Here is a 26,281-nt window from a genome sequence, read left to right on the forward strand (position 1 = left end):
TGTTATAATAACATATTAAGAACAACAATCAGATTCTTCTATCTTTTGTAATCAATAGTTAATGGCATTCAGCTTCGATAATGATCGTGATAATAAAATAAATTTAAATATATATTCGTAGTAAGTCAGCACTCAAAGTGAGTGACCTTCCGGGGAACTGCCCACGGTCTTGGCTCTAGCTCTGTCTCGGGGTTTTCCTTACTTTACCCGTTTATCATAATTCTTAAACACTTGAGAATGTTATTGTAATTTTATTGGTTCTTACCCGTGTTACGTGACACGATATAACACGGTTCAGCGCGTGACGCGCTATTTTGACCAATCTGAGACGCATAGCAATAACGGGACTGATCGATTCTAAGATTTGGGTAATTCCATGTAAAGTGTAGGATTTAATTTGATTAACATTTGGTACACTTATGATTGAAATATTATAGAATATACCCAGTGGGCTCAGGTTAAGATTTCGACGTTTAATCAACGTTGATACAACGTCGAAGTTTCAACCTAACCTGATTTCAACCTGATGTCAACATAGAGGTTAGCTGAAATCAAGTTGAAATTTCAACGTTGTATCAACCTGATTCCAACTGACCTCTAGGTTGAAATCAGGTTGAAATCAGGTTAGGTTGAAGTCCATTTGCAAATACAACGTAATTTCAACCTGATTTCGACGTCGAAATTTTAACGTGATTTCAACATCAGGTGTGCCCATGGATATATATATTATAAGATTATATGCTCACTGCTAATAATCGGTTGACCTTCATATTTCAGATGCACTGTGACTTTACTGCTTCCGAAGATTATTTCTAGGCAAACAGTTTGATACTTCATATCACAGAACTTTCAAATTTTAGGACACTTTTTGACCAAAAGAGTCAGTCCCCTTAAAAACATTGATAAGATATTATTTAATTGAGCACCTTACCTGAAAACAATACTTTCCACTTTCACGTCGGTAGCTATCCAATGATACGTTACAGAGCCCACAAATCCACCGAACTGATAGATAGTATTAGTGTTTACTTCAAGACACCTCGCTAAGAACCCTCCCAGATCCGGGTTCCATTCTCCGATAGGATCACCGGGATGTGCAGCTGCATCAAATGTTTGGATCATTAAACTCATGATCATAAGAGAGTCGTCTAGATTATAAACCGTCAATGTTGCTGAGAATGAAACCATCAAAATTAATTAGTTTTAAACAAGTTTAGATGTTCTCACTTTCGCTCTCAATAAGTAGGGCGGGCGTTAGTCTTTGGTGTTTGACGATGCGAGTTAGAACCCGGCGCAATCTCTGCTTATTCTCGTGAATAACAGCAACTTGAAAACTTGGGTATTAAGGAACTAACTGCTGGTTTTTGTTCTCGGTGTATTTTTTTCTTTCTCAATGTGTTTTTTTCCTCAATATGATATTGTCCACTCTGGCGTACCATTACCTCTTAATAGATTACATGTACTATTGTTTAAATACTATGGTGTACTTTTCTGCGTGCTTCACGTCCATGCCCCTTACGTCTGCCTGTTCGCTACCCACCATTATTTAAATTCATACTCAGTGTTATTTTAAGATAAGACAACATCTAAATACCATTGAACAAATTTTAATCTTTCCCCAGAGTAGCCAGTGTACATTAACGTTGAAAAAATCCAGTGCATCCGGCCGGATTCGAACCGGCGACCTTCGCAATTCTAGAACAATGCACTAACCAACTGAGCTAAAGAGGCAAATTGGAGAAGAGCAGAAGATATAAATCTATTAGGTATTAGGTTCGAATAGTGTTCGTCACATTCCTAGCAGAAGGCAACAGAACGAATGGTGTTCGTCACATTCCTAGCAGAAGGCAACAGAACTACATATTTATAGGCTAAAATAAATATTAAAGTCACATAAATATGAAAGTTATTATACTTAGATTTCTGGGTTAATATGATGAACAAATTCTAATCATTCCCCAGAGTAGCCAGTGCACAAAAACGTTAAAAAAACCTGTGCATCCGGTCATTCGAACCTACCTATAGATTTATATCTTCTGCTCTTCTCCAACGTGCCTCTTTAGCTCAGTTGGTTAGAGCATCGTTCTAGAATTACGAAGGTCGCCGGTTCGAATCCAGCCGGATGCACTGTGTTTTTTTCAACGTTTATGTGCACTGGCTACTCTGGGGAAGATTAAACTTTGTTCATCATATTAACCCAGAGATCTAAGTATAATAACTTTCACTACTTACCATTTACACTCTCATCTGTTGTATATTTATCAGGTGAAGACGATAATGTAAAATAAAATCCTCCTGGTCCGGTTGACGGCGGAAAAATAACGCCACGGATATCCGCGTTGTAACGGGAATAATTCAGTACTTTAGCGCTGTCTAAATAATCACAAATTTGTAAAAGCCGACGAGACTGACCAAAGACTCCAAGAAAAGAGACATATGTTACCATCACCATAACGTAAAACGAGACTTTGATATTCATGATCGGTACGATAAGGTGATGTCAGAAGGTGTAAATATGATACAAGGTTACCGTATTTTGTATAGTCGTTTCTGGTAGCTTTAGTTTACTTTCATGTCAACATGGGCGTTAAAATTTGACTTTAAGGGTACGTTTTGTAAATTCAACTCCATATCCCCGAAGAAGTTACAGTGTTGTGATTTATTAGCATAAAAGCTTGTATTGGCATGATTAACGATCTGAAAAATAAGTTCGCTTTTCTAAAACATATGCAAAAAACTGGTCGTACATTATATTTCGTCAAGTGAATGACCAAATTACACATAAAAAGATTTTAATCACTACGTATCATATACTACATTAACCAATCAACGTAGTTGTTAGAATATTGGAAATGTAGCTTGCTATGCCAAATAAACATGACAAATAAGCAAGTTGTCATAATAAACTATGTTACAAAAACACATGGGCATGACAATTGCAAGAAACATTATAAAAAACTAACATTGTACAACTTTGAACCTATTTTCACTATTCACAAAATTATTTTGATAGTAAGAAATACAGGGAACATGGAGGATAACTGCTACACATGCACGAAAGAAACATCATTTGTCAGGATTTGTAGTGCAAGGTAACAAAATAGGTAAGAACATCTTGGCATGTAGGTGACGCATATTGAATGAATACCCTGAGCATGCTGATGGAAACGATCACCCCACCCATCAACACAACAATACAATAATAACATGCACATACAACAGACAGAATTTACCACGTTTCCTTAAATCTATTAACCCTTAATGCAAAAGGACCATTAAGCGGTTTGTTTTATGATGATGATTATTCCAACTATTACCTATGATAAAGTGTTTTATGTCCATTTATTATATTCAATTCATTAAGACTCCCTTACGGAGTCTACGCAATAATTTCTATAGGCCTACCGTGAAGTACTGTAACAACAACACACCAGAAATATCTCAACAAATCATTATTTATCAAGTTTAGTGCTTTCTCTTTTTTTCACTACCTACCAAAATATATCACTTTATATATTTATCTTTAATGCTACTGATAATCTGATTCTATGACCCTTTAGGCATAGATACAAATGTCCACAAATTCAATCTTATGGACGTTGCTGAAATCAACTATCATGCCATTACGTACGAGGGTTGGTCAATAATATCCCGCAACCATTATTTATCTCCGCTCATGCATGACTTAGATGACTGACACTTACGATCAATTAAGTTTGTACCTTTGTCTTTCAAAACGCACAACAATTAGTATCAGAGTACCTTTAATTATGTAATCTCATTTGCATAAAGTCATTGCTATATGTACACTGACAATTGTCAACATTGGCGAGAAATTTGAATTGGCTTTGAGGAACGTGTAATAAAAAGAAGCAGAAGTAAGGACCAAAGCAGTTTACAAGCCTTATTTTTGGTATGAGGTAATCTGAGTATATTCAATTGATAATTGTGAAAGAAGAAATGTATCCGTCAACAGATGAGGAAAGGGACCGTCTTTGAACTTCACCAAAAATAGGCCTATAACAACAAGCAAAAATGGTGTGAAAATCGCGAAAAAGAGCCCACACGGCAGAAGAAAGAATCCAAATTATCTCCAAAATAAAACAAAACCAAATATAGTTATTGGTATGGTATTAGAGATCATAGTCAGGACAATAGAATTTGTTGCAACAAAAATATAAATATGCGCATGCGTTGATGGTATGCATTATTGAAAGTATCAAAAATGTATAAAAAAAAGTAAAAATTCATCAAAAACGCGCTAAAAATATGACTAATACAAGGTTTGCGGAACAGTAGCTGTGTGAGTGAATTGCATGCTATACCAAGTCTTATGCTAAAATTAGACACACCTTTCGAAATTCAAATTTCTTATTCAATCCAGAGCCTCTCTATGGTGTGCTACTTTAATTACAAAAACAAGACCTTTTGAATGTAAGGGTTCATTAAGAAAGAAATGTTTATGGTTTCACCACTGGGACCTCCCTTTTTTATAATCAGTAGATACCCAATCAAACCAGGTACCATTGGTTAAATTTTGTCATCGATTAATCTTTCTATCTCTTATTATGTAAAGAACAATGGGTGATAAAGCCTACTCAAACTTGGAGATATTCAACACGATTTCTTTTCTTTAATAAAAATGGTATATGTCTAAAAAGAGACCAGCATCATGCCTATGTTATCGGTCTATAAAGCTGCAAAAACCGTGCCAGATTCTATACTTTTATTCTCGAGATATTTGGAATTATGTAACAATACCTCAATTTGGCGCGAGATTTTCTTGACTACTTTTCACCATAAATCAGGCAGTGCCCATACGCTATTGTGTTTATGCTAATGTCATTACGTAATCAAGCATTCAGCATCGCTAATACATGTTCGTTTTGAAAGACAAAAGTACAAACTTGAATTTAGCGTAAGTAACAGCAGAGAGTAGTTATTCTTGAGAGGGCACTCACCTCATTTGCATGGCAAAATTACCCGTCTCCTCTGCAGCCAATTTGGTTTCGCTCCATCGAAATCAAGCTGGTCACGGAGGAGACTACTTTCCTTTGTGTTTGTTCATTTGTGTATGGAGAGCCCTTCTTGGAGTCCGTTTGGCCTCAGGCTACGCTCTCAGCTAGAGTCCGACGCTGCATTGTACTAGAAACACCTTCTCTGTGAACTCGCTAGAGCAAGGAAAATAAAAACTGGTTTCATTACTATCTGTTTTTGAGCTTTTTTTGCAGGTCTGCGACCATGGTGTTACCACAACTGTCTTTGCGTCATTAACATGTGCTGGAGTCTAGCACAGGTCAACCAAAGTCCCGGATTTTAATAAGACAATAATGATTGACACACACACCAGGAAGTTTCTCATCCAAAAGAATGAGAAAAGTTAAATTCTCACCATTTTGGCCGTTTCTCATCAAAATGTCCGTTTTCTCATCCAAAACTTCCTTTAGTGTATTAAGTTAGCTTAGGCCTATTGATCCTAAATTTGCTGGTAGGGTAAAACTCGTTTTAGGGGGGTGTTTAAAAAAGTTGGCCACACATGCGTATAGGCCTACATTATCATACTTGAGTGCCCCTCCCCGGTGACATTTGAGACTCATTTGGTCACCGTCCTAAGCGTCCTTGCCCACACGAGTCGCCCAGGAGTAGGCCCTACCCGGCATTATTAATTATTAGTGGTTAGCCTCCCTAAATACAGTCGCGTATCGTGTTGTCAATTATCGTTACTTGTGTCCATGGATATGACCCCATGTATAAGTAGGCCCCTAGTCTTCATAGAATTCACACAGTCTATGCCATGCCATTTACGGATACAAAGAGGATAATAATGTTGAGGGCGCCCACAAAATCTTACACCGTCTTACACAATGTTCCAAGGCAAAGTTCAGTTTAGTATTTACTCATCGTAAAAATACAGACGTTTTATTATGTGATGATGTTGTCTGGATGGGTGGACAGTTGTCACACTGTGGAAAAACAACAACCGGGAATCCGCATTCATTTACAAATAGCATTAAATTAGTATCACATAGTGGCCTCCGTGCAGTGGAAAACCTTAATTCTTTCATCAAAAAGAAATGAAAATGACAAAAAAAACCGGATCCACCTGTACGCCTATAAAATGGGCACAGAAATTTGTCTCAAATATGAATGCATTTTAAGAAACATACGGGATATGATGAACCAATGACCTGACGCCATGATAGTAGGATCTATTAGTCGTTTTATATACAATGTATATACCGTGTTGTCATAATACCAATATTTGACATAATATATAACGAGTAATATTTAGTATTGTAAATATGCAGTTCATATGCACAAACGAACACTGATCTTTATGATATTCAGGTTGTTGTACATCTCATATAACATGTCATATAGGAGGTCATATGTGTTGACCTTCTCCTATTGTATTTGTTCATCTGTGTATGGAGAGGATTAGCGCCATTAAAACTCCATCAGTATTTGGGCGTAGTTCAGTGAACTCACCAGATTGCTATTCCAAGTACTTTGATAAATACAGATTATGTATTAATGGGTCGAGGCGATTGCATTGAAAAACTAATAAATTATTCATAACAGTTACGTAATCAATCGATAGTGCGGACACTTTTCATTTAGAAACCACCAAAATTCGTAATCTTTTAGCGTTGGAAAAGAAACCACGTGAATAGAGTGTCATCCCCCTGGTAACAGCCATCCAAGTCATGCATGAGCGGAGATACACCATAGTTGCGGGAACTTATTGACCAGCCCTCGTACATTACCAGAATGATCATGATGATAGTAGGGGTAGGTTAAACAGCCTTTTAAAAAGGGTGACGTTTCATATTTCTCAGGGAACAGGCTTATTTGATACAGTATGATCTCCTGAGCATTTTGACACCATTTTCATCCAAATCGGCCAAAAGAAATGGCTAAATCTGTTGGTGCTGATTTGTATGTAATTGATGTCTAGAATTCCCATTTATGAAAGTTGCATAAAAATTGGAGTTGTCCTTTTCTTAAAATGGCTGTTTTACGTCCAAGTATGGATGTGTTTACATCGGGTTACAACGAGACAATTAGCAGTAAGTTCCTTGTCCAGGGGAATTTCAAACTAACTCATTTCCAAGAGAGCGTAGTTCGAACCCGCAACCTCTCGCACCATAGTCGAACACCTTATTAATTGAGCTAGCTAACTGCTTGACTGCGTAGTACTGTTACTAGTACATCAGTACCGGTAGAACTTCGTGCTTCTACACCCTGATAATGAAGACGTGTGTCTTCATGTTACGAATAAGATGACCAAAATAATACAAAATATACAGAAGGTTATTTAACTTATTTTAAGTTTCCTTCGCTGACATTTCAATTCATGAATTATTTATTATAATAGCAAGTACAAAAGCATATTGCAACGTTTTTGTTCTCACTGGATGCTACACTCTAAAATTTAACTACTCATAAATGAATACAATCTATTCAAATATGACAAGTATGACTATTCGAAGGCGGACATAACAGATTTCTCTTCAAATTTAGCAGATTTCTCTCATCAAAAGGACAAGAAACTCGTGAAATTTGGATCAGATGACTTGTCATTTAAAAAATAATGAATAGGTTCTTGTCAAAAAATGAATAGGTTCTTATCAACAAAAAACAGAAATATAAAAAAATAGTTTGTCTTCTCCGAGGGGGATATAGCAGAACCTTTTCAAATTAAAATGGATAATTTTGTCAAATAATGAGTTGGACATTTTTTCAATTTAAATAGTTACTTGTTTAAATAATACGTGATAATATACATAATCAAAATGAACGATATATCTATCTGTATCTATCGATATGCCTATGTCTGGTCCTAAACCTAGAGACCTCGGAACAATAGAAATTCCAGAAGATTAGACTCCAACAAGGTGATTTTTTTCCAATTTTGTCAAGAGAGAACTACACCAGGAGTGCTCATCTTAAAAAGGGTGAAATTAGACTCCGAAGATGACCACGCTGTTGATCTACCAATGAACTACCCCTCATCAAAACAAATAGTTCAGGATCAAAAATAAATAAGTAGGGATTGTATTCAGAAATATGAATAGTGTGAAGTATAGCTATATATAACAGTGGTCTTTGGTAATTGGACATAGGCCATTACGCTACATCTGCCTTACAAATTTGTCATTACACAACTTAAGTGTCCTTTGAGGTACCTATCTATCATTATAAGTTAACCACAAAAACAGGTTATCATAGCCAAATGCAGTAGAAGACCCAGATGGGTCAAATATTATCATAATATATTATTATCATTTGTAACACTTAACCCTAAATCTTTACCAGATGAGCCACGGGGAGAGCGGGTAAGATTTTGTTTGTCCTGCTGTGAATTGAAGTTGGAAATGTTTCATGAAAAAATGAGGCTGCTGTTTTTTCCATTAACCACAATAAAAATCTTTCACTCCAGTGACAGATAGGTTAAAGAATATCCACAGAATATCCAAGTAATTATGATAATACTCCGACCTACAGAATATTATAGAATGTGAAGAATTTTTAATCAAATCAAGAAGAGTTCGAGATCTGTTCCTCATTATCAACTAAATCACGATGCACGTATAATGGTGACCGAGATAATATCAGAACACAAAATAATATTAATTTAGTACACGATAATTTGACATTTGAATACGGTATGTTGGGTACAAAACGTCACCTCCACATCTTGAGGTAACACCTTTGGACTATGATAGTTAAATGAAGGTTATTGATGTATGCCACTGGGGATGAGTCTATGAGATCAGCATCCACTTTCCTCGGTAGATTCAGCTTCGGCAAAAACAGTTCCAGCTTCGACTAAAACCGATCCAGGTTCGGCAAAAACTGACCCAGCTGTAGCGATTATGGAGGCTGCGTCGTCCTCTTCTCTGTAAGTGTAAGACAAATTTAGGCAAAACAAAAAGATATTATTTGGTATAACGCATGGATTCGCGATTGACTTATTTCAGTAAATAAATATTTTTAAAAATACAGTGATTTATAAGCGCTACGCACCTGTAGGCACAACACCAAACGTTGATCCACAAGCATCAGCACACTTTACAGGTTGTAAAGTAACTAGTTCAAGGAACCCTTGCTGCAAAGCTAATCTTCACCTTTAAGTGACTGCGGACTTGCCGATATACTGTGAACATACGAGGGGCAGTCAGTATGTTTTAAGAGTTGACTCGTGACGTCATATGTGGATTGTTTTCATGGCATTTCTCAATGATTACATAAACACTGTACCTTTGTCTTTCAAACAACACATGTAAAAATTATATAATACACATGATTACGTAACAGCATTAGCATAAAATCAATATACTATGGACACTGCCAAATCACGCAAAAAGGCGGGCATTTTAAATTAGAGAAAAAACACGTGTTTACAATATCCCAAAACAGCAAAAGTACAAGGTGCATATGACTAGTTTTGGGCAAGAATAAACACTAGGTCCTCCGTTTGCATTTGGTAAAATATGAGACTTGCCATTAAACTTTGGTGGAAATGGGACGTCTGGAAACTTCAACAACTTTAGGGCTTGAATGGAAGCAAAATTATTCTGCAAAAATGGCGAAAATGAAAAAGCAGTTATTACAAATGACATTAATTATCTCAAAAATGAAACAGACTAAAATATAATGACTGGTCACGTGTGAGAGCTGGTACTCAGTGCGATGATAACTGGTGCAAATGAAACAACACATGCGCAGGTGGGATTACCGATACAACATGGTGTAAATGCACGAAAATTGCTAAATTCCATGTAAATAGGGCCTACAATATTACAAAATGCTATGAAAATTGTAATTTAAATATTCATATGAATTTTTATCGATGATCTCAACCTGAAATGAACAGAAAAGTTTTAAAAATAAATTTCTCATTCAAACGATGGCCCCTCTCTACGTTTTGTATAAATGTAACAATGGTACATTAACAGTTATATTTCAATCACGGATTCAAATATTTTCTAGGGAGACTCCCGTTTAAATGTTTGGAGATTAGTTAACCGAACTGGCAAAAAAAATTTAAATTTCCACGTTTGCTATTTTTGGCAATATCAAGATTTTTAAAGAAAGAAAAGCCTTGTTTTTGTCAAAAATAAGACATATTTGACCACGCATTTTAAATAAACTAAAACCTTTACAGCCCAACAAACATGATTTAATAAACTGGTAGTTTGTGTTCTATTACTGTTCCAAAAGGCAGCATTCTCCATTCTTTAATTCCCGAAAAAATATAGAAAATACAACAATACCCCATTTCAGCCTCTTATTTCCCTTAACAAAAACGACTCAATTTCACCAGGTGACTCTAGACCATTGATTTTATGCTAATGCTGTTACGTAATCATGTGTGTGATAGAATTTTTACATGTGTTGTTTGAAAGACAAAGGTACAGTGTTTATGTAATCATTGAGAAATGCCATGAAAACAATCCACGTATGACGTCACGAGTCAACTCTTAAAACATACTGACTGCCCCTCGTAAATACATATTGCGGCATTCAGGACAAATCATCTCTATACTTCGGACAAATCAAACTTACACACTGCAATGACTTCAAAACTGCCGCCAAGAATAGTGTAACAAATCCTTTATTCCTATAATATCTATAAACAATAGATGTCGACTATAAGCTATTATATTTATTGGAAAATAGGACACAACCGAAATACCTGCATAACGTTTTCCAGCTAACTTTGAGCTGAACGATTAGTAATTTTACAGATATTCAAAATAGGTTGTTTTGGCAAAACTTGGAATTTTTAAAAATCTGAAACTCCGAGGAAAGCTAAATATATGTAGAATTCGAAACAATGTGACCAATAGCAATGCTATTCCCCGGAGCTATTCCTACCTAACAAAATCCATCTTTCGGTACAGATTACTGTGGGACACCCTGTATATCAATAGAATGGTGGGGTCCTTCACAATACTTACATGGGAATAGTTCTATGTCCCACAAATTGTTTTCGGTTTTGATGACCAGTGAAGTCCTCCCTGAGATTCGGAAGCTGATAAAGATGAGATGCATCTGGTCTACTTAATTTCATAGTGTTATTGTTCCTTGGTGCTGGTACTTTCTCGCGTGTCTTGTGTTGTAGAGATGGGCGTAGTTGACCACTTTTAGCATTATGCTTTATTTCCCTGTTAACGAAAAAACGATTTTCTGATGCTGATACTGAATATATTCATGAAAATAACATTCTTGTGTAAAAACCAATTTGTAAATGTAAAATATCAAACAAATATTTGTCGTGACACCGCATACAAACGATTCTCAGAATGTTTGTTGATCGGCAAATTATTGAAACGGAAGGGGAAATGCGTATACCGATATACTGGAATTTCAAGGCAGCATTAACTTTGATATCATCTGGCGAGAAGTATGCACTGTGGAAAATTATGTATACGGGCATTGGATGGAGTAGACTATAAGATTTTGCTTTACCGTACAAGCAGGCCAAATGCTCAGTTATGGTTAATGGCAAGATCATTGAATGGCTTGATGTAGTAACTGGTGTGAAACAAGGTTGCCTCCTTTCTCCAAGCCTATTCAACATATATCTTGAAGTGATGAAAGAAGTCCAGAACCAAGGTATGGCAGAATCCAGATGGTCGACATGCAACAACATCCGCTATGTTGATGATGATACAACCCTCATGGACAGTGTATTCAAAATGCTTCTGCCAATTAATTGGCAAAAGCTTGTACATCAAAAGACCTCAAACACACTTTCTCAAGGTTCTTGTGGGTAGTAATGTGCCCACAGTAGACATGGTAGAGGTGGATGTCAACCGGTGTACCAGATTAGCAGCCTGGGCAGTAGTTTGTGAGACTAAAAAGCACTATCTGGTGTCATCTGGTGACATCTCAAGGTCACTCAAAATGATCCTCGAATCTTGGCCTTTGCGCAAATCAGATCACAGCAAACTTGGTATTCGAGATGACATGTCATCGGTCTATTCTTGCTGTTAGACTTTTGTTTGTTTGTTTTATTTGTTCTTTAACCTGGGATACTCAATCAGTTGAAAGCACAATTAATCATCTGTTCTTCCTTGACCATAGACTACTATGGTTAAAATAAAGGATGAGAGATCAGACGCAGGATGAACGTAACAAATTAGCCAATGACGTACGACTGATGAAATGGTTTGACCATGCTGTCCGTATGCCCAACTACCGTCTGTCTATCTAAGCCTACAGAACAACTTCATTGTCCATGTCCTTAGACCACCAGGTCGCCCGGCTACCAGATGGAAAGACCAAGTACAACTCAACAAAATAATATAGGATGTCGCTACAGGATGCTAAGCATGGAGGAGGATGATATGATATGATATGATATGATATGATATGATGTGATGTGATGTGATGTGATGTAATGTAATGTAATGTGATGTGATGTGATGTGATGTAATGTAATGTAATGTGATGTGATGTGATGTGATGTGATGTGATGTGATGTGATGTGATGTGATGTGATGTGATGTGATGTGATGTGATGTGATGTGATGTGATGTGATGTGATGTGATGTGATGTGATATGATGTGATGTGATATGATGTGATGTGATATGATGTGATGTGATGTGATGTGATGTGATGTGATGCGATGGGATGGGATGTGATGTGATATGATGTGATGTGATATGATGTGATGTGATATGGATGTGATGTGATGTGATGTGATGTGATGTGATGTGATGTGATGTGATGTGATGTGATGCGATGCGATGCGATGCGATGCGATGCGATGTGATGTGATGTGATGTGATGTGATGTGATGTGATGTGATGTGATGTGATGTGATATGATGTAATGATATGATGTGATGTGATATGATGTGATGTGATGTGATGTGATGTGATGTGATGTGATGTGATGTGATGTGATGTGATGTGATGTGATGTGATGTGATGTGATATGATGTGATGTGATGTGATATGATGTGATGTGATGTGATGTGATATGATGTGATGTGATGTGATGTGATGTGATGATATGATGTGATGTGATGTGATGTGATGTGATGTGATGTGATGTGATGTGATGTGATGTGATGTGATGTGATGTGATGTGATGTGATGTGATGTGATGTGATGTGATATGATGTAATGTGATATGATGTGATGTGATATGATGTGATGTGATGTGATGTGATGCGATGCGATGCGATGTGATGTGATGTGATATGATGTGATGTGATATGATGTGATGTGATGTGATGTGATGTGATGTGATGTGATGTGATGTGATGTGATGTGATGTGATGTGATGTGATGTGATGTGATGTGATGTGATGTGATGTGATGTGATGTGATGTGATATGATGTGATGTGATGTGATGTGATGTGATGTGATGTGATATGATATGACGATGATATGATATGACGACGATGACGATATATGATGTGATGTGATGTGATGTGATATGATGTGATGTGATGTGATGTGATGTGATGCGATGCGATGTGATGTGATGTGATGTGATGTGATGTGATGTGATGTGATATGATGTGATGTGATGTGATGTGATGTGATGTGATGTGATGTGATGTGATGTGATGTGATGTGATGTGATATGATGTGATGTGATGTGATATGATGTGATGTGATGTGATGTGATGTGATGTGATGTGATGTGATGTGATGTGATATGATATGACGATGATATGATATGACGACGATGACGATATATTGCACCAATTGGCATAATACAAATATTTTAAAGTTCTTACCATTTGAAAATATTACTCAAATTTCTTTCCTTATACCGTAGACGTACGCAAACTATGAGAAGTATTAAGATACCCACGATGGATACTCCTACCAATGCACCCATGGAATACACCAACCACTTCATGTCATCACCCTCTCCTAAATAAATAATAGGGGAAATCAATCAAAATATTGTAGATTCAGATGAAAATAGTTTACATCTTTTCTCTTTGTCTACTTTTTCAGAAATGGCACAAGGGTTATTATAAAAGCTTGTTTATCGTGTATATCTGAAATTCGTCGAATGGGTCATGGGATGCCTGAGTCCTAATCGACGATACGTCCCTTAACATTAATTTGCTTCGAAAAAATAAGTCTAAGAATGATTACTGTAGTGACATATTATATCCAGAATACCAAGTAGTGGAAGGCAATTCTTCGGCACACTAGCTAAACATATCCATTTTAAGTTTCCCTTGCTGTCACTGCATGCAGGGATAAACAAAAAGATCCTAGAAATGCGATATAACCATATTAAACCGAATAATAACAAGAAGATATGTATATCAACATTATTTTGTTTGTGTTAGAAAAATTAGCTATTAATTTCTTGTCCTTGCTTACCCTTGTTACTTTCACTGCTTGGTGGCGTAACTGTGCTTTGTGGAGAACTTACTGCCCATTGGTGCATTAATATCAGCAAGCAAATCAACTGCTTTGAAGGTTGACAAAAATCCATTGTCATTTTTATTAACTTCAATTTAAAAAGATGAATACAACACTAATTGACGTTTTATACACTGAAACATCAGATACTTAATAAACATAGACACGTATATGATATTGGAAGCCGGGATTGGAAGCCATGATGTTGTAGTACCAAACAATATAGAATAGGCACAATGTAAGTTTGATTTGGAGGTATGCTTATGGGGATATGCTTGACTTTGTGTTGATTTTATAAGACGTTCTTCAAATATTTGATATTGGTACAGCTATTCAAGGCTCATATTCTACCAACATATCAAAAGACCGGTCAAATAAATATGTAAGACTTAAATTATTTTAAGTCACGGTCGAGACTTAATAGGGCATTTCGTGATCCACAGCCTCATTCCCCCACTTTTCTCAAAAAAGGTTGAGATTTTTACTGGAAACCTCTGGATACATAATGTTTATGTACAAATAATTTCTTGCAGATTAATTCGTGAAGAAAAAAATATCGTCAAATTTGAATTACGATACCTGAACGATATTACAACAGTGGCATATAATCATGCATATCTCTCAAACGCAAAATCGGAATCAACTGAAATTTTGGAAATAAGATTTTTTCTTGTATATCTATAGAACTACTGAACAATGTGATGTCATAAAAAGAGGATGACAAGATCACGGAATACTCATTTAAAAGGAGTTTCTGGAATAGAGTACTAGTACATTACGCCCATACACTGTTTAAACTCGTATCCTCTCCATTTACGCCAATAATATCGAAAGTCTGTATTTCTGGCCAACATCTGCGGTGTGTCGTGTTTTATGCTACCGCGTATATACCTAATAGCCATATAAGATCTAAGACCAAACAGCCCCAACTCACATCAGTCATCCAGAACCGCCGCCTACAGTGGTTTGGACATCTGCAGCGAATGGGTAAAGATCGCATCCCCAAGAGGCTATACCTTTGGAAGCCAACCCATGGGAGACGCAGACCTGGTCGTCCAAAGACATCGTGGAGAGACGTCATTCACAGAGACATCTCGAGGCTGGGCCTGGGATGGACTGTAGAGGAGGCTGAGGTTGCAGCTATGGACCGTAGGATTTGGAAGCATCTCTTGAGCCAGGCAGCAGGTGCAGAAATGCATGACGCTGACTGGTAGGTAGGTATCCTGGGAAAAAAGATCTGCATGTGATCTGGTCATAAATATGCTACATAACAACTGCTGACTCGCCATATGCTCAAGAATAGTGGCATAGCCGTAGATTAGCCCTTCATTCTCGGTTGAGCAACTTGTACCTAGAGGAGGAAAATGAGGAAAGGGGAGAAAACATGGAAGAAGAAGAAGATAGGAAAAAGAGAGGAAGAGGAAAGGGAATAGAGAAGAGATAGATGAGAATTATCAGAGAAGGGGAGGAAAAATAGGAAGAGGTGTGTGAAGGAAGAGAACAAGGGGAAAGAAGTTGAAAGAGGAGAAGTAGATAAAATTCCACTTTAAGGAAATTTTACCACAGTGCCCACCCAGATTAATTAGGTTGGTTATATGCGGATTGCCCACCCCGCTCAGTTAAAAGCCCAGCTCGCCGCATATCTGGAGATCTTCATTCATGGAGGCTGCATGCAGTCTGTTAAGAGGTTTCCTCAGAACCCATATGCTGCTAGTTCGTATAGAAGGCTTTTTTGCGAAACTCTGTCAAAAGCTCGGCTGATGTCCATGGAATGCAACAGTACTGACCTCTCCCGACCAATCAGTTGTATTTTCACAGCATTGGTGATATTCAAGAGAAGATCCATCTTTGATCTATTGGACTGCAAATCATGCCTTGGTGATACATGTCTGTGTGTTGATGAGCTTGGATTCTTTTATTGAGGACTGTTTCCGAGCGTTTCCATTGTTTGACGATTGCAACTATATGTGACGTGTCATGTCAAAAGGAGACACTTTTGGGCAGGATCGTAAATGGAGAAATAGCCAAACATCCGCTCGGGGGAGATTTTTCACAATTTGGGTTTGTTGTGAATTTGTGATGTTATTAATGTTTAAAATATTGTCTGATAGTTTCAGACCGGAATATAACTGGCATCTTGTATTTTTTTAGACATATTTCTAGGTAATTCCTACTCTCAACATGGTCAATAATATTTTTAAAAGCCGATATCTCAATTTCCAATTTTATAATACCATAACTTACGAACTCAATATCCTCGCTTAGGAATGTCCGATTTCATTGGGGAAAACGACATTGTGGAGCAAAATATCTCTATATTTAAGATATGTAAAAACCTCAAAATTGATAACCTGCCCAAAAGTGTCTCCTTTTGACATGACACGTCACATAGGCCTATATACATTGGCTTGCTTCAAACCTTCAGGGCATGTTCTTGTTTTCAAGGACAACTTGAAGAGCAGTATGAAAGTAAACTGTAAAGTGTTTCAAAATTCGAGCACTGATCCAATCTGGGCCTGTTACTTTGTTGCTTTTCAAAGCTTGCCTGGTATGTCGTACCTCTCAGTGGCAAGTTCAGTATCTGTGCGAGATTCAAAAGTTGGCAATGTCTTGTTTCATTCAGAGTAGCCTTTATTCAGGAACTCGCTTTCTCCTTTGGCAATATCAATGTGTTGTTTACCCTGCATTTACTTGAAGCTTCGGGACTAACTAAGTTATTCCCCATTTGCAGTCTGCCAATAATTCTCTTGGTTACTGAATAAGTTTCCCTGGCCTCCTTTACCATGTTTACTGCCTCGTGACAGTATCCTCTGTTGGGGAAGTTGTTTCCACTGCGTCAACGCACACGTTAAAAGTTGTCTCTATCGGCAGCTGCACAGGTCACGTTTGCTATAGACATAAGACAGCAGAGCTGACCTTAAGTTTAAACTCCTTCTTCGTGATGTCAAGTTGGTCGACATGATACTACTATGATGGAATCCCATGCTGATGAGGCATCACCCGCTGAGAAGCAATTACTCCAATCCGTTGCGGACCAATGTCTTCCAGCAGTTGGTTCCAATCAGCTGTGTCAAACATAGACATCGACATTATAAGGCGGAGGTTGCGACCCGGGGTTGTGACAGGGAGGTGGCGCAGGCACATCAGAACTGGATGAGTGCTGGATGAATGCTCGTCGTGAGACAACTATCATGACTATGTAAATACCGTAAACGTTCGCCTAATGGCGCTATAGAGTTCGTGGAAATGAGAGAGCGCCATCCCTGTAAAAGCCGACTATTATCACTGATCATTAAGGGTACGTGTAGTTAAAGAGTGAAACCTATCGACACATACAATTATGAACAAGATCGAACAAACTTGTTCATGATAATGCGGTAATCATTCACTTGATACGTTGTGGCCCAGTGAGCAGAGCATTAGACTATAGTGCGAGGATAAAGAGAACTTGTGGAGAAGATTGATGGTTCGAATCTCATGCAGTAATTTCTGACAGATTATGATGTCTGTCATTGCTTTTTTTCTGATTTGAGGAAATTTTATTCTCTATTTACTTGATTTTATCTTTAACATTGTTTATATAATTGTATTATTTTATCTTGTATGCGTCTTTTTTCATGATTCTTTGTTTTTATCGTTTCATTTTAGAGTAACTCAATCCATTCAATCAAATGTTGTAATGAACCTATTTGATTGTATAGGCATTTGTTATGTGTCGCGTGCTACAAGTCTTTCAATTCGCGCGAGCGTCCTTGCCTATGCATCAGTGGTCATAAGAGGTTTATCATTTTATTCGAAAGGGGGGGTCCCAAATATACGGGGGTCATAAAGTCTTGGAAAGAATAATAGGAGGGGTCATAAAAATGTTTTTGGACCAAAATGTAGGGAGTCACACGATGACCACAGAAAGTGTGTTATTTTATTTAAAAAGACTGATTTCAATACAATTTTGGGGTTTGGGATCATAAAATTTTTGTTGCCGAAATAGGGGTGCGCAATTTTATTGATGCAGACTTTTTGTAAATTTGGGACCCCCCTTCCGAAAAAAAAATGATAGCCCTCTAAGAGAATTCAAAAGATAACCTCTGCCCCAATAATCCCTAGCTATATTTGTTTGAAACTGTTCCACGGAGGATGTAACATAATAGGCTCAGTCTTCAAATGATATAAATAAAATTTGAATGAGTGAACGAACAAAATCATACAACGACCAACTGAATAGAGGCTGCGCATATGACGTATCATCCCGTAAATATGGCGATCTACTCAAATGCATTCAACAAAAGCATGATTGCATCTACCGCGACAGTTCGTCTCACACACATAACAAAATGCACTACGATCAAATAGGTTGATGACAACATTTGATTGAATGGACTGCACTGCGCCATGATTACGGTGACGAAACCGGTTCAAATCCTTTGTTTGGAGCCAATCGATAAACGCAAGGCCTCTATAGCTATCATTGAATACTGGCTAGGATTCCACAACACAATGAGAACATGTTATAAGGCGCTTTGGAAGGCATACAATACCCCAATGGCTTTCCATATTATGTGCACTCAACAACTATTCAGTATCGAAGCCCGGTATCGAAGTTACGTAATGTTACCATGTCAACGGGATCACGCGCTTAAGTAATGAACCACGATCGAAACAATCAGTACACAAAAAAGGCATACCAAAATAGCGTGATCGTAATGATCGCCATACAAACAGTGCTTGGTTCCGATACCATCACGGAGTTACGTAACTACTTCGTGGTCTGATAGTTATATGATCAATGGTCTGATCTACTTGGCTTCGATCCTTTTAAGAAAAGAAAAAATAGCTGATCATTTATAATGCATAAATGAATAAAGTAATGCAGTTACACAATTTGAAACATTGAGGCCGTTCCATTTTTCAAAGGTCATTTAACTGTTAAATGTAGTGGAATAAATCACGCATTGATAGGTAGCAGGTGGAGCAAATTTTGTCAGCGGTTTTTGTTGCCGTTTGTTCACAGTGTCTATTTATCTTTAAAAAAATAAGAAAATTAAAATTAAATTTAAAAAAATCACAATATTCGTTCGTAAAATGGGGACAAAATCCAAAAACATTTCTGGACCCTTCTTCACATAAAAGTGGGGGCAGAAATCAAGATTCGAACAAGTACCATTCACCATTCAAGGCGCACCCTCTACCGACTGAGCTAACTGGTCAGACAATAGAAGGGTGTAATTTTGAACTAAAGAATATTAAAAAAATATGAAGAAATTACAATGTTATAAAAAGATTTACCATTTTTGAAATGAGTTAGGTATAACGTATGAATTGATTTACAAATTAAGTCCAATGGCACTTTAAGAAAGAATACCTGAAGAAACCCCAAAACATTTGCTGCTCTAGCAACTAACCTTGTGACCTAAAGTATTGGGTCTTGTCACGATATTTTTTCCGAGGCATTATGTTTAGGTTCCTCAATTTAACATACACGTATCCTTAATGCTATTGAGATTTTACAAGGATGGCGCTCTCACATTTCTAAGAATCCAAAAGCGCCATTAGGCGAACGTTTACGGTAGTACTGTCGCTTCACCTGTCGACATTCCTTCTGATCCCATCTTACAATCAGTAGCGGTTATGCGCAGCAAGACGAGGACTCCGTTGTAACTTTCAGTCGAACCTTTTATCTGCTACCAGGGGGAAACTTTTTTAAGGGGATGGGGGTAACATTTTTAACCACCTACCATCCGTTTGCATGATCGTATAAACAGGAAAATAGTGTTCAATTTCCCATGAAAGTATGTATTGCACATTGACCTTTCTATGGATTTAAAAGGGCATTTCGTGATCCACAGCCTCATCCCCCCACTTTTCTCAAAAACAGTTGAGATTTTTCGACCACTGGAAACCTCTGGCTGCATGTTTATGTACCAAAAAGTTCTTGCAGATTAATTCGTTTAGCCTGAGACGACCTACATCGTCTCAGGTTTAGCGAAAATATCGTCAAATTTGAATTTCGTTCTGGACTGGTATACCAGAACGAAATTACAACAGTGTCCTATGGAGCAGTGTAATACACTTAATCATGCATAAACTCGCAAACGCAAAATCGGAATCAACTGAAATTTTGAAAATAAGCTTTTTTCGTGGATATCTACTGAAAAATGTCATATAAAGAGGATGCTAGGATCACGAAATCCTACTTTTGACGAGTACGTGTGAATGACGCACAGAAGTCGTTGGATGGGAGAAAGTCTTTCCAGAAATTAATAGCACACGCAAATTAATTGTCGTTCTCTCTTTTGTTTGTCTTTATTATTTATTTGGCAAGACAAAATTGTGGTTACCATTACATGAACCACTGACCTATTGAGCAAACGCTGTCACATTTTCTCTGACGTTATTTGCTTGGGTTTCGTCGTCAGGGTGCTGTTTCAATTGAGAATGGAATTTGGGGAAGTTAGGATTTCTGAATAAACCATACAGTAATGAATAAGGGCTTGTTTACCATCTTTTTCAGAGCACTTGATATCTTTACGCCAACATTCTGGGGTGCCATCCAAATTAAAATTGTATACAGAAATTGAAAGCAGATGTGTTTTGTTGTTGTTTTGTTTTTATGTAATTTGTTATTAATGTGCACCCCGATAGTTTTTTATGTACTGTATGTCTACGTGTTCCTATTGTATAATAAAGAGTATTTAGGATTAGTGGTGTATCCTTCGTGTAAAAGAATACCAAACAAATCCCAACTCTAATCCTAACCCTAACCCTAATCATTTCGTGCTCTCTTACAACATGTACAATAAGGATAAACCGGATTAGTTCGGACCTCTAGGCCAACATCCTTATGATAATTTTATATTTTATTCGTCTTTAAAGCTGATATATTATTCATTCCATAATTCAATAGAATACAATAGATTTAACCTAATTGAATATCGGCGGGCGCCTACAACACAATCAGTATTTATATTGAGCGATTTTAAGTTTTGACCAACGCGACTAATTATGAATACTCTTGTTATTTCCGATTATCTTGAAGTATCTTCATTTAAAATTCACTTAATTTCTCGTGCTACAAAGTTAAACATTTTAATCGAATCACTTTGAAAGCACCAGTGACGTCACATTGCATTTTTTTTCTTAAAAGACAATTATGATTCAATAATAATCGGCTTAAATCTGAGACCATAATACCATGGTCTTTTAAGATACCTTTCTAAAGGTATTATGGTCTCAGGCTTAAATAAATTTTCAAAAGATATTATACGACCATTCAGGCAACAAGCGATGAAGATGGATAGTTGGTGAATTTGAGAGTAAAACAAAATGTGCCGTGGGATTTCTAATACGAATTTTATAATGTTCATCAACCAGTAGACATGGTAGAGTAAGCGACTGAGTGTTACTCATCACTCATTAAGGACACAATAACAATGGAATTTAACAATTCAAATTAATAACTAGTTCATTTATAAACAAAAGTACAAACAGATAGATATCTCACCAGGGGGATTGGTAAAACTTAATCCTTGCATTCCAAAAATATCATATGCCTGATTACATCTATTATACCCGAGAATCTTCTCAAATATATGTATAGATTCAGCCCGGGACATTGTCCCGTTATATTTCACATTAATGTCTTTGTTGTAAAATGCCCCACTGTGTGGAGTGCCATCGATTTGCATCGGTGAAAATTTGTCCCTAATTTCTGATTCGTAAGCACTTGACAAGATTAAAAAACAACTTAGTATTAGCTTTTTGATAACGGTATGTTTTAACTTGTTATCGCTATTCGTTTTAAAAAATGGGATATAAAGGTCACAAAACGTCGTTCTGCATGTGATAAGTGTTGTTGTAAATACAAATTTTGATGATAAAATACAGTGACAATAGACCCCGGCAATAGACTTGGATATGATATTCATTTAAAAAAAATCATGAATATATTATAACCATTGGATTTGGAAACGTGACTCACATACATATACATTTAATACCGGAAATCATAAGTCAAAACATGGCCGTTCATGGTTAAAATAATATTTTGCCAATTGATAAGAACTTCTTTATTCTTTAAATGTTGGTCAATTTATATATGCCAACAAATTTCGGCAAACGCACCGACGCCGTGCCATTGGTGAAAAGTATAGGTTGTTTTGATCAAAGACATCAAACCGGGGGTAAAATGTACGAAATACAAAGTAATGATCGACCCATTTTAGGTTCTGATCGATTATTGACAGGAGCTTAGAGACCAATGACTTGTTTATCATTGCGCTTCAATGTTTACCGATCTGTTCGTATCACCGCCGGCCGACTCTCTCAGTTTGTTTTCATACACTTGACAGTACAGTGGTCTACACATCTCGCTAAGAAACCGGAAAAGTTTATGATCATTTTTATGACTTCCTACGACAATCATGACAATGGAATTTGAATTTTGACTTGAGTTGGTACTTCTCAACACTACATGTATACTGACTGACTAGCAGAATCCACAAGATTAAGCACCAATGGAAGTCATCTAAAACAACACCAGCGAAAACTATAATTTCTTCTTTGACTTTTGACTCTCATCTTACACATAAAGTACTGGGCAGTACATTGTACATTGAAGATGTACAGTCTATTTTAAGGACAATAAGCGTATACGTGAAAATAACAATGAAGGTGTCACCAAATATTGCTGAACTTTACTGAATTTCGAAGATTACAAATTACAACTGTTTTCAACAATCGTATTCTGGTGTAAGGATTCTTAAGATTCAACAATCATGTCAACGTCAATCCGTGTGTTCACCTGCTACAACAAGGAACGGCAGCTAATTGACGTTGAGAACACTGACACTGTCACTTCAGTGAAACTCAAAGTCCAAGATGTGTTTCAAATTGACACGAACGACAGAGGACAGAAGAAATTTATCGTTCTTACTTATCAAGGCTCAGAACTTGATAACGACTGGATCCTGCAGGATGTGGGTATCAATGTAGGTGCTACGCTGAGAGTAAGTCTACGAGCTGAAATCAAACCTAAATTACACGTGTATTGTGCTTTCAATGATGAAACCATTGATATATTGGAGGAGATTGACTTTGAACAGACAACTGTAGCTCTATTGAAGTGTATGATTACACGAAGGATTGGCCTTCCAGTAACCGTGTACAGACTAGTCACAAGCGATGGTCGAGAAATGTTCGATGCAAATACTATGGAACAATATCAAATCAAATTTGGTGAGACTGTTAAGATGAAGACTTGGGATGGGTGGAATGAACTTCTGAAAGCCACTCTCTTGGGTATGTCACGCCATGCTTTGCATCATTTATCTCATGATGATGCAGTCGCAAAATTTCAACTTCGAGTGATGCTCTTTATAGCAGCGCATTACGGTCACATGGATTTAGCCACAACTGTGTTGAAGCAAGGAATTCGTCCAGATGAAGCTGTTGGAGACCATCCGAGCAAAGAGTGGTGTGTGTCACCGCACATCGAAGCTTTCCGGACACCTGTTCATGAAGCCGCCGAACACGGCAAGATCAGTATTCTCAGGATCTTTGTACATTTTAACATTTGTTGCGTGACTTGTAAAGATGGCAACGGATTAACAGGACTAAATATCGCTTTACGGAAACAAAAAAGAGAAGTCGCCCTGTATCTCCTCACAAAACAGTGGTCTAATGTACAATTCAGTGCACTTACATTGCCATTGACTATATATGCACAAGTGAGAAAATGGTGCGATCGTGCAAAAGACAGAGTTCTCTTAGTATACGGACCATCCAAATCTAGCACTAGGTACAAGAACACAACGAATCAACCGGGTGCTTTGAGCGGACAAGGTGTTCATGTTGACGGCTTCACAAAAAGTAGCATGAACTCCAAAAAAATGAAGAACGTCGCCTTCAACGATGCCGCCAGCTGCGCGCGATTGCAATCGGCCGCCGATACGAGACTACCGCGAATGTGTGGGGTAAGAACACCGGCATTAGTCAACGAATACAGACTTAAAATTCAAAACAAAAAATACGGACTGGATGAATATGAGGACGATGATTTACCGGAGGCAAGACCTCGAAGTAAGGGAGTGTTTGAATCTCGTCCTGTTTTACCGCAAATCAAGTCTTGTCTTCAAGGACCCTCTAAAACAAAAGGAGGGTCTGCTAAGTCGCATAGGCCGCGATATTTACGAAGTGACACGGACTCTGTGCTTGAATTCACGCATGAATCAGAGCGTAGGACTAAGAGTGTTAAAAGTACCTATATCCGTACCATGGGAGGAGCTAAGTCCAACACTCAAGGGGGTATTAGTCGTGCTATGTCTTTAGCAGCACCTTCTACAACTATGTACGGTGATCTTAACTTTATGGTTGAAAAAAAAGAAAAAGAAAGAACTAAGCGAAAAGAGCTGCAAGTATGGACAGTGTTATACCATTACCGTCATCCAGTATTGATATCAACCCGACTCGACCATTTTTCCATAAGGTGACTGAAGAAAAGAATCTTCCTCGGTTAACTGTTGATTTGTATGAAAATCTTACGGGACGTACCACATGGGAACAAGCGATAGAGTCTTTAACCATTGCATCAACGTTTAAAGAGAAGCCATGGCTATCTCAAGTTAGAATGGCTATGAGTCTGTCAAAGGCACATGTGAAAAACGCGGGTAAGAAGAAATCCATTGCATCAAATCTTGCCTCACTGAAAACGCCAGGAAGATTGCCTAGTCCAAGGAAAGAGCGCGATGAAAGGCATCGACACATTCCACCAGTTTCTGGATAAGACATTGCAGAAAACTTTTGAACAGTGACTCAATAATGGTAATGGTATCACAGGAAACACGTAACGTTTTTCAAAAACGTTTAAATGTCGGGTTATTATGGGTTATATGGGTATAGACCTAACGTTTTAATGACATTCTGACAACATTATAACTGTATGCAAAACACTCTAACATACTGTTATTAAGTGTTGACAAAATATGTTGCAAACAATATTTTGCAATAACATTTTGACATTTGTAAAATGTTGTTGTAGTATTTTTTCATGTAAAATGTTTTGACCAAAATGCGTTATAACACACGTTTATAATGTTTTAAACACATTCATTTGTGTTTGTTGGGATAAGCCTACCATTTGTGGAAACGAAAGAAGGAAAGATTGTATTTTGATATTGCACGTTTATTACAAATTCATGGTGCACCCCAACATTAGCTCTCGTCTTCACCCTACCACTGACTATTATTAGGTCCGAAAAAAGCGCGATTTTGGAAGCCAAGAAAAGCACGTCGATTTTCCGATTTTATTATTTCTGATGTGGATTTCGAGAGTCCCTCATATGAACACAAATTACAACTTCGCTCTTTGATTCTAGCATTCTCCAAATCCGCGAAAAAACTCCCAAAAACAAGAATCCAAGAAGTGATTTGTGCCGCAAATAACGCAATTAGTTACTTGTTGGAAACTTATCTATAACCCTATAATACTCTTAATCTTAACCCTGACTCCAACCCGAACAAATAACTCTATAACACTCCCAATATAAAAAATAAAAAAACTCAACGTTGAGTAAAAAGGGAACAGAGCAACAAAATGGGTCAATGGAACTAAATATTGAGTAACTTGTACTCAAATTAAGTATATATATCAATATTGATTCCATATAACTCATTTTGTTGCTCTGTGTCCTTTTTGCGCAACATTGAGTATATACATTTTTTATTTAGAGTGTAGCATTGTGGTGCGTCATGAAGTCATGAAGAAACCCCAGTTTTGCTTCAAAATAGCTGATAAAGGGTTTTAAAACATCTTAAAAATAAGTAAAATAGCCGCCGCAAAACCTCATCAACAATAACAATAAATTGTAGGTCCT

At 37.3% G+C, this 26,281-nt stretch overlaps 2 protein-coding genes across 2 annotated transcripts; one reads left to right on the forward strand and one right to left on the reverse strand.

The window, feature by feature from the left end:
• Window positions 1–7,412: 7,412 nt before the first annotated feature.
• LOC140154335 (uncharacterized) lies at window positions 7,413–14,490 on the reverse strand. Its single transcript, XM_072176906.1, has 4 exons — window positions 14,373–14,490; window positions 13,769–13,907; window positions 10,968–11,174; window positions 7,413–8,903 (listed from the first exon to the last, which is right to left on the reverse strand). The coding sequence occupies exons 1-4, from the start codon at window positions 14,485–14,487 to the stop codon at window positions 8,777–8,779; spliced, it is 588 nt and encodes a 195-aa protein (XP_072033007.1). The 5' UTR covers window positions 14,488–14,490; the 3' UTR covers window positions 7,413–8,776.
• Window positions 14,491–23,050: 8,560 nt separating this feature from the next.
• On the forward strand, window positions 23,051–25,226 carry LOC140154336 (protein ANKUB1-like). The gene is given in 2 exon segments (XM_072176907.1): window positions 23,051–24,809; window positions 24,812–25,226. Coding segments are annotated over 2 exon segments (2,004 nt in total). The 5' UTR covers window positions 23,051–23,185; the 3' UTR covers window positions 25,192–25,226.
• The last annotated feature ends 1,055 nt before the right edge of the window (window positions 25,227–26,281 follow it).

The sequence above is a fragment of the Amphiura filiformis genome, chromosome 6 (genome assembly GCF_039555335.1).
Source record: "Amphiura filiformis chromosome 6, Afil_fr2py, whole genome shotgun sequence".
Lineage (NCBI taxonomy): Eukaryota > Metazoa > Echinodermata > Ophiuroidea > Amphilepidida > Amphiuridae > Amphiura > Amphiura filiformis.

Coding starts and splice junctions, on each gene's coding strand:
- LOC140154335 (XM_072176906.1), bottom strand. CDS start 14,487: ATGGATTTTTGTCAACCTTCAAAGCAGTTGATTTGCTTGCTGATATTA. Junction 13,908..14,372: donor AAGCAGTGAAAGTAACAAGG/GTAAGCAAGGAC, acceptor TTATTTATTTAG/GAGAGGGTGATGACATGAAG. Junction 11,175..13,768: donor TTGAGTAATATTTTCAAATG/GTAAGAACTTTA, acceptor TTTCGTTAACAG/GGAAATAAAGCATAATGCTA.